Below are 13,365 nucleotides of genomic sequence, written 5' to 3' on the forward strand. Positions count from 1 at the left end.
GGGTCGAGGGGGAGGAGTCACAGCCCCGCTTTACCGCGTACGTCTTGCTTAGTATACTTGCTCGCTATTGTTTGCTTGTCTAACAGAATTGCGACATTCAGTGGACACATTAAGAACAGCAATTTATTTCATAAAAAAAAAAATGCAGCTGAAATTTACATTTCGCAAACTCATCTCACGGGCCGGATTTGCACATCAATCAGTCTGAGGAGTAAAAGTTGGCAGTTTGTTATGCAAACAGTTACCCAGCATCACTTATGCGTCAACGTCAGTTTTGATACATGTCAACTTTGCAGTGAAAAAGGGTGTAGTGCAGGTTTTTGAGCGTGCACAAACTTGACACATGAGGCCCCAGGTCCCTGGACTGAAGAAGGAGTAACCAAGCACTTGAAGCATCATCTATCTTACTGTTCAGGAAGGTTTCAGATACAGAGAAGACATGGGGTCATGAGTGGATAAGATTATGCTTCAACTAATCCAAGTTTGTATGAATACCTCAGATATTTGTGAAAGAAGCAGTGAGGAGGTCCTGGGTAGGGTGGATGTCACCACATATGAGCAACATACCACAAACTAAACAGCTAATTGGTTATTTTCCCTTGTGTGTTCTTATGTGTTTTACTGCGTCTGTATTATGTGTGAACCTTTTACAGCACACTGAACAACTAAATGGTTTTTCTCTAGCGTGTGTTCTCATGTGTCGACACAAAGAGCCATTATGAGAAAAGCTGTTGCCACAAACTGAACAATTAAATGGTTTTTCACCTGTGTGTGTTCTAATGTGTTGAGTCAAATGGCTATTTCGACAAAAGCTTTTGTCACAAACTGAACAACTAAATGGTTTTTCACCTGTGTGTGCTCTCATGTGTTGAGTCAAATGGCTATTTTGAAAAAAGCTTTTGTCACAAACTGAGCAATTAAATGTTTTTTCACCTGTGTGTTCTCTCATGTGTTTAGTCAAATAGCTATTTCGAGAAAAGCTTTTGCCACAAACTGAACAATTAAATGGTTTTTCACCTGTATGTGTTCTCATGTGTCGAGTCAAAGAGCTATTTTGAGAAAGGCGTTTGCCACAAACTGAACAATTAAATATTTTTCCTCCTGTGTGTGTTCTCATGTGTCGAGTGAAATGGCAATTTTGAGAAAAGCTTTTGCCACAAACTGAACACTTAAATGGTTTTTCACCTGTGTGTGTTCTCATGTGTTGAGTCAAATAGCAATTTTGAGAAAAACCTTTGCAACAAACTGAACACTTAAATGGTTTTTCACCTGTGTGTGTTCTCATGTGTCGACTCAAAAAGCTATTTTGAGAAAAGCGTTTGCCACAAACTGAACACTTAAATGCTTTTTCACCTGTGTGTGTTCTCATGTGTCGAGTGAAATGGGTATTTTGAGAAAAACCTTTAAATGCTTTTTCTCCCGTGTGTGTTCTCATGTGTCGACTCAAAAATCTATTTCGAGAAAAGCTTTTGCCACAAACTGAACACTTAAATGCTTTTTCACCTGTGTGTGTTATCATGTGTCGAGTGAAATGGGTATTTTGAGAAAAACCTTTGCTACAAATTGAACAATTAAATGGTTTTTCTCCTGTGTGGGTTCTCATGTGTCGAGTCAAAGTGCTATTTTGAGAAAAACCTTTGCTACAAACTGAACACTTAAATGGTTTTTCACCTGTGTGTGTTCTCACGTGTTTAGTGAAACTGCTCTTTTTAGTAAAACTTTGACCACAAACTGAGCAGTTAAAACATGTTCTACCTCTCTTCTTTGTTGAGCATTCAGAGTGTTTGTTTTCAGTGTGAGTCCTCATATCACCTTCACAGTCTTTATCGCTGCTCAAAGGTTCTTCAACCTCGTCTTCAGCCTCACTATCTGATAGTGGAGCTAAGAGGTTGTTCACTTGTGGTTTCTCTTCATCATCTTCAGTCTTCACAGAGAGAATACTCAGTGGAAACTTGGTGTAATCAGCTTCCTCTCGTCCTAGAAGACACTCTCCCTCCTGAGTGATGCAGAGTTCCTCCTCTTCCTTTTTAATGCAGGGTGGTTGTGGAGTCTCCTGCTTCAAAGTGGAGCTCCCCCCTAACTGAGGGGAAACTTCTTCTGGATTACCGATCAGCTGCTGGACGTCTGCAAGACACAAACAACAAAAACACACTTTCTTCTATGTACTGTATGTGTGTGTAGTAGGGTTGTACAGTATACTGCTACTAATAAAGTATTGTGGTACTTATCAATTAAAATCGGTACTATAGCACCTTTGAAAAGTACCGGTACCGTTCTTTCATCTGAATGAAATGATGGTGACTACAGAGCCGAGGCGCATGATGTTGAGTGTGTCAAAACGCACACACAAAGTGCATACAATCAATAACATGGTGGAGAGGAAGAAAGGCAACAAAGGACAATTCTACTGGTTAATAAAGAGGGTGAGTGAAGTGCAATATGGAGGTATTTGGGCTTCTAAACTAACAATAAAGGTGACACTTTAAACAGGGAGCCGCCGCTCTGCAAGGGTTGCTTTACACCTTTCCTGTTCGTGGGCTCCCAGACCGTGGTCGAGGAGCGCAGGGAAGATGTTCCCTCCAGGGCCCATGTTTTGTCGGGGGTAACACTGGGTCCATAAAGCTCCGCTCTTTGGTCGGAAGGACGAGGCCGTAATTAGTTACAACTTGCTCATTTTATTTATTATTTCCACAGGGCACAACCGGACATCCACCATGCTATTAACACTCCTGCACATGCTACCACTACCTCTCCTTACTCGCCCACTCACGGACACTCAGCCCACATACTGCCACTCTTAAAGGTGCACACACACATACACTACTCTCACAACAGCTGCTTTAAAACACGCCTCGCCAAATGTGGTGATTAGTATTACCACCTTTGCTTCAGACTTAGGTCAACATTTAAATAATAAGCATTCAGATCTGCACAAGGAGTTTAAATAGTGACAGGTATAATGTAGTTGTTACACCTGTCCTGCTGCTCTCTCTTTACTCGCCCGCTCACTCACTGACGTCACTCAGACAACACGTTGACATTCTCACAAACACACATACTACTCTCATAAGTTACCCAGCTCCCCTGCTGTGCACATGTAGATACGTAGAACTTGGTGCCAAATATTAGCGCAGTTAAAACTGCCCAATTAGCAGTCAACTAATGACTTACAGCATTACTGCCTTGAGCACGCCCGATCTCGTCCGATCTTGGAAGTTAAGCAGGGTCGGGCCTGGTTAGTACTTGGATGGGAGACCGCCTGGGAATACCAGGTGCTGTAAGCTTGAGCGTGGTGACGGTCTGTAGGAACCTGCTGCCACACGTTGCAACCACCAAAGACAGCAAGAACTTGACTCGGTGAAAGAAACAACGTGAGTATGGCTCCCTGCTCTTCGTGCACCGTTCTCATGGAAAGGTTGGCCCTACTAGAGGACCTTGTCCGCCAACTAGAGCAGAGTAATTTCGTAACTTTAGACGCGGCGGACACTAGCATTAGCTGTAGCGAGCTGACTAGCCCAGTTTGTAGCAGCCCTAAGCGGCCTACAAGCAAAGGTGAACCGGTTGAGACGCATAATAGATTTAGCCTTTTAGCTAGTCCTACACCCCAGGCTACCGGGCACCCTTAGTCATAGGGGTCTCCATCACCCGAAACAAACCAGCCATAATTAAGTGTATTCCCAGAGTCAGAGCACCTGACATTGAAGCTAATCTTAGGGAGCTAACTAGCAGTAGGCCTAGTAAACTTGTACGACAGGCCAATTGCACCACTATAGCTACGCAAACATAGTTGTACACGTTGGCTCCAATGACACTAGGATGAGCCAGTCAGAGATTACAAAGAGGAACATAGCTTGGACTTGTAATCTCGCTAGAAAGATGTCCAGGCATCGAGTACTTGTCTCTGGCCTCCTGCCTGTGAGAGGCAAAGATGAGAGGTATAGCAGATTAGTCTCGCTTAACAAGTGGCTGGCTAGTTTTTGTAGAGAACGTTCACTGATAATTGGCCGTCTTTCTGGGGGAAACCGGGCTTGCTGGTGAGGGACGGCCTTCACCCTAACCGGGAAGGCGCCATCACTCTATCTAGAAACATAGATTACTGGTTAAGTCACACTTGACTAACTACACTAGAGCAATCTGGGACACAGGCAATTACAGTGTCTGTTAAACCGAGTAAGGAGTCAGTTAAGCTAGAACTAACCAGCGCCAGGCTGGATAATCCCTGCACACATAGCATTTCTCGTAGATTTATACACAATTCGCAATGTTTTTTCTGTAGTGACTGTACCAGATGTGAACATGCATTCTACTGAGGTGGCAAATAATGACGCGTTCAATCTATCGCAGCACCAAGCAAACAATCTGAAAATCCCCATCATATCAATAATATATTATTCAAATTATTTAAGGCGCACTATACAAAACAAACATAACATTATTAATATGACTATTATGGATAACATTAACAAAAAATCCTCAAAACAGTCCACTACCTATAATATAGGCTTTTTAAACATCAGATCATTGTTCCCCAAAACGTTACTACCGTATTTTCTGTACTATAGGGCGCACTTAAAATCCTTTTTTCCCCTCAAAACTCGATGCGCCTAATGTACGGAATAATTTTGGTTGAGCTTATCCACCTCGAAGCTATTTTATTTGGTACATGGTCTAATGATAAGTGTAGATGGCAGTCAAACGTAAGAGATAAGGGTAGGCTGCACTATGATGGCAATATGTCTCAAGTAAACACCACCAACATTTTATATGTTCCATTGAAAATATAGAACATTACCGTATTTTCCGCACCATAAGGCGCCCTGGGTTATAAGCCGCGCCTTCAATGAACGGCATATTTCAAAACTTTGTCCACCTATAAGCCGCCCGGTGTTGTAAGCCGCATCTAACTGCGCTAAAGGAATGTCAAAAAAACAGTCAGATAGGTCAGTCAAACTTTAATAATATATTAAAAACCAGCGTGATGTGGGCGCGCATGGAGTCGTATATCAACATGGACGGAGCTGCGTGAAAAAAGCCACCCGGCCTCTTCGCGTAAACTTAAACTTACCTTAACCACTCGCTCATCTTTTCTTCATCCATCCCTTCGAGTTAGCTTTTATGATGACGCCGGCTGGAAAGCTCTCTTTTGGCAAGGTCTTCCTTTTGAATATCACCATTGGTGGAAGTTTCTGGCCATTAGCATGGCAAGCTAGAACCACAGTGAAGGATGACTTCTCATTCCCTGTGGTGCGAATATTCACCGTACGTGCTCCCGTTGTATCCACAGTGCGGTTCACAGGAATATCAGTTGCTGTGAAATAGTAATCCGTGTGCGGATGGAGAGATTGCGTCTTTTCATGAACCGGAAACCTGTCGCTTAGTAGGAGCCATTTTGTGGTCTTTACAGATGTAAACACACAAAGGAAATGAAACGTACGGTAATATCCGCGCCCTTTTTCTTCTTCTACGCGGGCGGGTGGTTGCTTACAGTAGAAGAAGAAGCGCTTCCTGTTCTATGGGGGCGGGTGCTTACCTTGGCGGTTGCTTGCGTAGAAGAAGAAGCGCTTCCTGTTCTACCGGGAAAAAAGATGGCGGCTGTTTACCGAAGTTGCGAGACCGAAACTTTATGAAAATGAATCTTAATATTTATCCATATATAAAGCGCACCGGGTTATAAGGCGCACTGTCAGCTTTTGAGTAAATTTGTGGTTTTTAGGTGCGCCTTATAGTGCGGAAAATACGGTACACACGGCGCTCAAAAATCTATTAAAATGTTTTAGTACGACTTTGGTAAGCAATTAAGACGCACCGCTTAATGGATTGTAACGTGCTTCCACATACTATAATAGTAATACTATAGTAATAGTATTATACTATTGTATTATTATGGTGTGTGTATAAGGTAAGACATTATCTGGCATTTTGTTTCGCAATATTATGTAAAAGCAACTTTTCTTACCTTCTGGTACCTGCTGATGTGTATTTCGGATCTGCATTAATCCTGAAAAATTGCGCGCATCCGCCTTTGTAGTATGTGCCGAGTCAAAAAGCTTATTTTTCTCTATCCTCTTGTTATGGGACATTCATACTCCGCTGTTGCCATTTCTAATATAAAGTAGTGTAAAGTTCTTACTTATATCTGTCAGTAAACTCGCCATGAAAGCACTAAAACATACCGGTGTAGTGAGTTAACATTATTCACCCAAGGAACTTTAGTTATTAGAGTTCCGGTCGGGCGTTTTTTCACGGGACACATTTCCGTTGTTGTTGTTTCCGGATGTGGAGATACTGCTCCGTTATTGATTGAGGTAAGTCTGAATGGCGTTAAAACAGTTAGCTCCATCTTTTGACACTTCTTCCACTCCCGTCCTTGCACGCTACACCGCTACAACAAAGATGATGGGGAGAAGACGCTGTCGAAGGTGAGCCACATAAATAAGACAGCCCACAAAACGGTGCATCCGGAAGCGACTGTCAGAAAGCGGCTTGAAGATGATCTGTAAAACATCATCTATGCAACATTTTGACCAAAGAACCACCATTAAAAGATCAAGAATAGACCATTCATCGGCAGTGCGCCTTACAACCCGGTGCGCCCTATTGTCCGGAAAATATGGTAATTAACGAGCTCATTAGAAACAACTATCTTTGGTCATTGGTCTCAGCGAAACCTGGCTCAAAGAAGATTAATTTTTCCCTCTTAACGTGGCATCTCCTCCTAACTATACGAATGCTTATATTGCCCGTCCCCTTAAAAGGGGTGGAGTGGTCGCACTAATGTACAATGAAAACCTTAACATTACCCCTAACCTAAGGAATAAATATAAATAATGTTAGGTGCTTACTATGGGGTCTGTCACGCCGCTACCTCTCTACCTAGCTGTTATCTACCCGCCCCCCTGGGCCATATTCGCACTTTATCAGTGAATTTTCAGAGTTTGTCGCTGATCTAGTGACGCACGCAGATAATATAATTATAATATCCATTTGAATACCTCATCAGTGTGTGGCGCGCCAGACTATAATTGATAGCTGTGGTCTTACACAAATAATAAATCAACCCACGCATCACAACGGTAATATGATAGATGGAGTCCTTGTAACCTCCCAAGTTATGATACTCTCACACACTAAAGAAATGTCCCAATCATTACCTTATAAAATTCGAAGTTCTGATTCATTGTCAACAAGCTAATAATAACCGCTGCTTTAGCAGGCGCAAAATTAATTCTGTCATAACTATGACTCTTGCTTGCCTACTGCCTTCGGTAATAGTGCCATTCCCAAATTATGTGGGCTCTATCGATAACCTCACTTAAAACTTTAACGATGCCATACGCGACACCATTGATAGTATAGCACCGCTAAAGCTAAAGAAGGCCCCTAAAAGGCGTACCCCATGGTTTACAGAAGAAACTAGAGCTCTTAAACTATCATGTAGAAAGCTGGAACGCAAATGGCATGCAACTAAACTTGAGGTTTTCCATCAAGCATGGAGTGATATTTTACTAATTTATAAACGCATGCTTACCTTAGCTAATTACTGCTCCAATCTCATCCGCCTCAATAAAAATGATACTAAATATGTGTTCAGTACAGTAGCATCGCTAACCCAAAAAAGGACACCTGCCAGTAGCTCCACCCACTCGGCAGATGACTTTATGAACTTTGTTAAAACGAAAATCGAACTAATTAGAAAGGAGTTTAAAGACAACGCGTCCCAGCTACAACTGGGTTCTATTAACACAGATACAAATGTATGTACGACGGATTTTGCCCTCCAAAATAGTATCTTTCTTTATGATGAAATAACATTAGAGGAACTACTGCGGCGTGTAAGTGGGATAAAACAAAGAACATGTTTACTTGACCCACTTCCTGAGAAACTTGTCAAGGAGCTTTTTGTATTATTAGGTCCATCAGTGCTAAATATTATAAACTTATCACTTTCCTCTGGCACTGTTCCCCTAGCATTCAAAAAAGCGGCTATTCATTCTCTGCTCAAAAGACATAACCTCGATCCTGACCTCATTAAACTACTCGCCGGTGTCCCACCTTCCCTTTATCTCGAAAATCCTCTAAAAAATATTTGCAGTAGGGATGTCGGCCGATAAATGCTTTAAAATGTAAATCGGAAATGATCGGTATCGGTTTCAAAATGATCGGTATCGGTTTCAAAAAGTAACATTTATGACTTTTTAAAACGCCGCTGTGTACACGGGCGTAGGGAGAAGTACAGAGCGCCAATAAACCTTAAAAGCACTGCCTCTACGTGCCAGCCCAGTCACATAATATCTACGGCTTTTCACACACATAAGTGAATGCCCTGTATACTTGGTCAACAGCCATACAGGTCATGCTGAGGGTGGCCGTATATACAACTACACTGTTACAAATGTGCGCCACACTGTGAACCCACACCAAACAAGAAAGACAAACACATTTCGGGAGAACATCTGCACCGTAGCACAACATAAACACAACAGAACAAATACCCAGAAACCCTTGCAGCACTAACTCTTCCGGGTCGCTACAATATATCATACAAGTTACAAAAACAGCCTTCTTTCATCTCCGTCATATCGCTAAATGTGTTCCATTTTGTCCACCAGCGACGCTGAGATCATTATTCATGTGTTCGTTACGTCTCGTCTCTATTACTATAATGTGTTATTTTTGGGTCTCCCTATGTCTAACATTGAAAGACTACAGTTGGTACAAAATGCGGCTGCTAGACTTTTGACAAGAACAAGAAAGTTTGATCATATTACACCTATGGTGTATATACCTTTATATGCATATACATGTACCTTTATATATATATATATATATATATATATATATATATGTCTTAATAAGGTTATCCAAAAAATAGTGCTCGATACCGTAGTAGAGCGCAATATATGTATGTGTGGGGAAAAAAAATCACAAGACTATTTCATCTCTACAGGCCTGTTTCATGAGGGGGGTACCCTCAATCGTCAGGAGATTTTAATGGGAGCATTCGCATACCATGGTTTATATAGGGCACAGAGTGGGTGGGTACAGGCTGGCCTAGGGGCGTGGTGATTGGTTCATGTGTTACCTAGGAGGTGTTTCCGTCTATGGCGGCATGTTGTTACAATTTCGCTGCGCTTGTTGAGGGATGACAGGTCTGGACGGTAGATAATAAACAGTTCCTCTTTCAAGCATAGGTTGCATCTTTTATTACCACTATTGTAAGGTGTGCTGGATGCAAGAATTTGCCATGTTATTGAATATTCAACATTATTGTCTTTGAGGTCCCAGATGTGTTTGCTGAGTTCTGTGGTATTTCGCAGGTTTTTGTTCCTGAAAGAAGCCTTGTGGTTGTTCCATCTGGTTTTGAATTCACCCTCGGTTAATCCTACATATGTGTCGGATGTGTTAATGTCCTTGCGTATTACCTTAGATTGGTAGACAACTGATGTTTGTAAGCATCCCCCGTTGAGGGGGCAATCAGGTTTCTTTCGACAGTTACATACTTTGTTGGTTTTGGAGTCGTTCTGACTGGGGGTCGACGGCTCATTTGCAATTGTTTTGTTGTGGTTTGAGATGATTTGTCGTATATTGTTCATGCAGCTGTAGCTCAATTTGATGTTGTTCTTGTTGAATACTTTTCTTAGGTTGTTGTCTTTGGGAAAGTGTTTGTCAATCAGGTTGAGGAATTTGTGTCCAATGTTCGTTGAGACGTTTTTGCTGTATGGGGGGTTGTACCAGATGATGCCGTTTCGTTTTCTGTTCTTTTTTGGCTGGTTTCCTGGCGTGGGTTCATAGGTGAGGGTGAAATTGTATCCGCTTTCATCAAGGGCTTTTTGGTACGGGGGGGTTGCTTGGTCAAATTCAGCTTTGCTAGATGACAGCATCGATAGCCTTTTATTGATTCCGGTAGGTATTCTTTTCGTGGTGGTGGGTGGATGGTTGCTGTCATGGTGCACGTATTGGAGTGTTGTGTTGGGTTTTGTGAATGGTTGGTAGCTGTTATTTCTCAGGTTGAAAGTGACGTCAAGGAAGTTGACGGTTTGCTTGTTGGCTTCAATCGTGATCCGTAGGCCGTTCTCTTTGAAAATTTGGCATATGCGCTTCTTGGTATTCTCGCTGCTCCTTGGCGAGGCGCGACACACTGCCAGTCCGTCATCACGGTAAATACCAAGGTTCAGATTGAGGCTAGCGAGCTGGGAGAGGAGGAAACTCCCAACGAGTTCACACGTTTCTGCTCCGTCAAAACTTCCCATAGTGACGTCAAATGTTGCATTGTTCTTTTTTTGCCATGGTGTACTGTTGTGGATGAGAATGGAGTTTTTTGCGTGGATGATGATGTTTCTTTCGTTGCCTGTGATTGAGTCGTAGTCTGAGGCGAAGTCTAGTGCTTGAGTCAGTAGGTCTTGCGTGATGGAAGGGTAAAATTCCTCGATATCAAAGGAGATAAAGTTGTGCTGTTGTTTGTCTTGGATGTTGTTGAACCATTTGATTACTGCTGCTGTATTTCTCCATTGGTTGAGTGGTGTTTTGTCCTTGATTTTTGTGTTGACTCTGTCCAGGATTATTTTGCTGATTTTTCCTATTTCAGATTTAGTTGGGTTTATTAGTCGGCATGTTGGGTTATTTGCGAAGTTGGGTTTGTGATCCTTCAATGTGATGAAGGCTTCCTTGTTGGCTGTGGCGTCCACCCTGTCCTCAATGTCCAGTTCAGCCGCGATCCTTTTATTTTCCAGGTGGATGTTCTGTAAGGTGTTGGGTTGCGATTTTTTGTATGATTTGGTGATGCTTCTGTCCAGTAAGGTGTGGTGTTCTGGTATGTCCATTCTGTAGAAGTTTGTGGTTTTATCGGCAGCTATGATGAGGTTGTTTACTTTCTTGATGCGCTCCTTGTCATTTTTCAGCTTGGTGAGGAGTGGGTTGCGGATTGGCTTGAATTTGACTGATTGTATCATTTTGAGCATGTCGTTCTCAAAATCCTTTAGTTCCTCAACTGTGGGTGGGTTCTTGGTAGATTTGAATCCGTAAGTTTCCTTTTGCATTCCTTTTGTTTCAGGGTGGAGGAAAAAATGTGCTTTCCACCGCATCCAAAACCAACAAAGCATGTAACTGTCGAAAGAAACCTGATTGCCCCCTCAACGGGGGATGCTTACAAACATCAGTTGTCTACCAATCTAAGGTAATACGCAAGGACATTAACACATCCGACACATATGTAGGATTAACCGAGGGTGAATTCAAAACCAGATGGAACAACCACAAGGCTTCTTTCAGGAACAAAAACCTGTGAAATACCACAGAACTCAGCAAACACATCTGGGACCTCAAAGACAATAATGTTGAATATTCAATAACATGGCAAATTCTTGCATCCAGCACACCTTACAATAGTGGTAATAAAAGATGCAACCTATGCTTGAAAGAGAAACTGTTTATTATCTACCGTCCAGACCTGTCATCCCTCAACAAGCGCAGCGAAATTGTAACAACATGCCGCCATAGACGGAAACACCTCCTAGGTAACACATGAACCAATCACCACGCCCCTAGGCCAGCCTGTACCCACCCACTCTGTGCCCTATATAAACCATGGTATGCAAATGCTCCCATTAAAATCTCCTGACGATTGAGGGTACCCCCCTCATGAAACAGGCCTGTAGAGATGAAATAGTCTTGTGATTTTTTTTCCCCACACATACATATATATATATATATATATATATATATATATATATATATATATATATATATATATATATATATATATATATATATCCATCCATTTTCTACCGCTTATTCCCTTTGGGGTCGCGGGGGGCGCTGGAGCCTATCTCAGCTACAATCGGGCGGAAGGCGGTGTACACCCTGTATATATATATATACATATATATATATATATATATATATATATATATATATATATAATCTATACTGGCTCACCTGCACTTATGTGTTGAGTCAAAGAGCTATTTTGAGAAAAGCTTTTGCTACAAACTGAGCAGCTCGAACATTTTTACCTTCACAGTCTTTATCGCAGTTCAAAGGTTCTTCAACCTCGTCTTCGTCTTGTGGTTTCTCTTCATCATCTTCAGTCTTCACAGAGAGAATACTCAGTGGAAACTTGGTGTAATCAGCTTCCTCTCGTCCTAGAAGACACTCTCCCTCCCGAGTGATGCAGAGTTCCTCCTCTTCCTTTTTAATGCAGGGTGGTTGTGGAGTCTCCTGCTTCAAAGTGGAGCTCCCCCCTAACTGAGGGGAAACTTCTTCTGGATTACCGATCAGCTGCTGGACGTCTGCAAGACACAAACAACAAAAACACACTTTCTTATATACTGTATGTGTGTGTAGTAGGGCTGTTTGGTATCACTACGGGTTCAAAAAGGAGTGAGGCTAACGCCCCGCTTCTGGGAACTGTAGTTAAGCTACCGTATTTTCCGCACCATAAGGCGCCCTGGGTTAAAAGCCGCGCCTTCAATGAACGGCATATTTCAAAACTTTGTCCACCTATAAGCCGCCCGGTGTTGTAAGCCGCATCTAACTGCGCTAAAGGAATGTCAAAAAAACAGTCAGATAGGTCAGTCAAACTTTAATAATATATTAAAAACCAGCGTTCTAACAACTCTGTTCACTCCCAAAATGTACGCAAATGTGCAATCACAAACATACGTATATCAACATGGACAGAGCTGCGTGAAAAAAGCCACCCGGCCTCTTCGCGTAAACTTAAACTTACCTTAACCACTCGCTCATCTTTTCTTCATCCATCCCTTCGAGTTAGCTTTTATGATGACGCCGGCTGGAAAGGTCTCTTTTGGCAAGGTCTTCCTTTTGAATATCACCATGGGTGGAAGTTTCTGGCCATTAGCATGGCAAGCTAGAACCACAGTGAAGGATGACTTCTCATTCCCTGTGGTGCGAATATTCACCGTACGTGCTCCCGTTGTATCCACAGTGCGGTTCACAGGAATATCAGTTGCTGTGAAATAGTAATCCGTGTGCGGATGGAGAGATTGCGTCTTTTCATGAACCGGATCCCTGACGCTTAGTAGGAGCCATTTTGTGGTCTTTACAGATGTAAACACACAAAGGAAATGAAACGTACCGGTACGGTAATATCCGCGCGCTTTTTCTTCTTCTACGCGGGCGGGTGGTTGCTTACAGTAGAAGAAGAAGCGCTTCCTGTTCTATGGGGGCGGGTGCTTACCTTGGCGGTTGCTTGCGTAGAAGAAGAAGCGCTTCCTGTTCTACCGGGAAAAAAGATGGCGGCTGTTTACCGAAGTTGCGAGATCGAAACTTTATGAAAATGAATCGTAATATTAATCCATATATAAAGCGCACCGGGTTAAAAGCCGCACTGTCAGCTTTTGAGTA

At 42.4% G+C, this 13,365-nt stretch overlaps 1 protein-coding gene and 1 non-coding gene across 3 annotated transcripts in view; one reads left to right on the forward strand and one right to left on the reverse strand.

Annotated features, from left to right (window-relative positions):
* Positions 1–79: 79 nt before the first annotated feature.
* The window catches only part of LOC133619201 (uncharacterized), a 14,267-nt gene continuing 981 nt past the window's right edge, over positions 80–13,365 (reverse strand). Inside the window, exons 2-3 of one of the 2 annotated variants that reach the window (XM_072915402.1) lie at positions 12,012–12,287; positions 80–2,124 (exon numbers count right to left, since the gene is read on the reverse strand). In XM_072915402.1, coding sequence (XP_072771503.1) covers positions 590–2,124; positions 12,012–12,287 — 1,811 coding nt within the window. In that variant the 3' untranslated portion in view covers positions 80–589. The remainder of the gene's footprint in view (positions 2,125–12,011; positions 12,288–13,365) is intronic. The other variant, XM_072915403.1, reaches the window with a different exon arrangement.
* On the forward strand, positions 3,166–3,284 carry LOC133619890 (5S ribosomal RNA). Its single transcript, XR_009817471.2, has one exon. It is a non-coding gene; the product is annotated as a 5S ribosomal RNA (ribosomal RNA).

This window comes from Nerophis lumbriciformis, linkage group LG20 (genome assembly GCF_033978685.3).
Source record: "Nerophis lumbriciformis linkage group LG20, RoL_Nlum_v2.1, whole genome shotgun sequence".
In the NCBI taxonomy this organism is placed as follows: Eukaryota; Metazoa; Chordata; class Actinopteri; order Syngnathiformes; family Syngnathidae; genus Nerophis; species Nerophis lumbriciformis.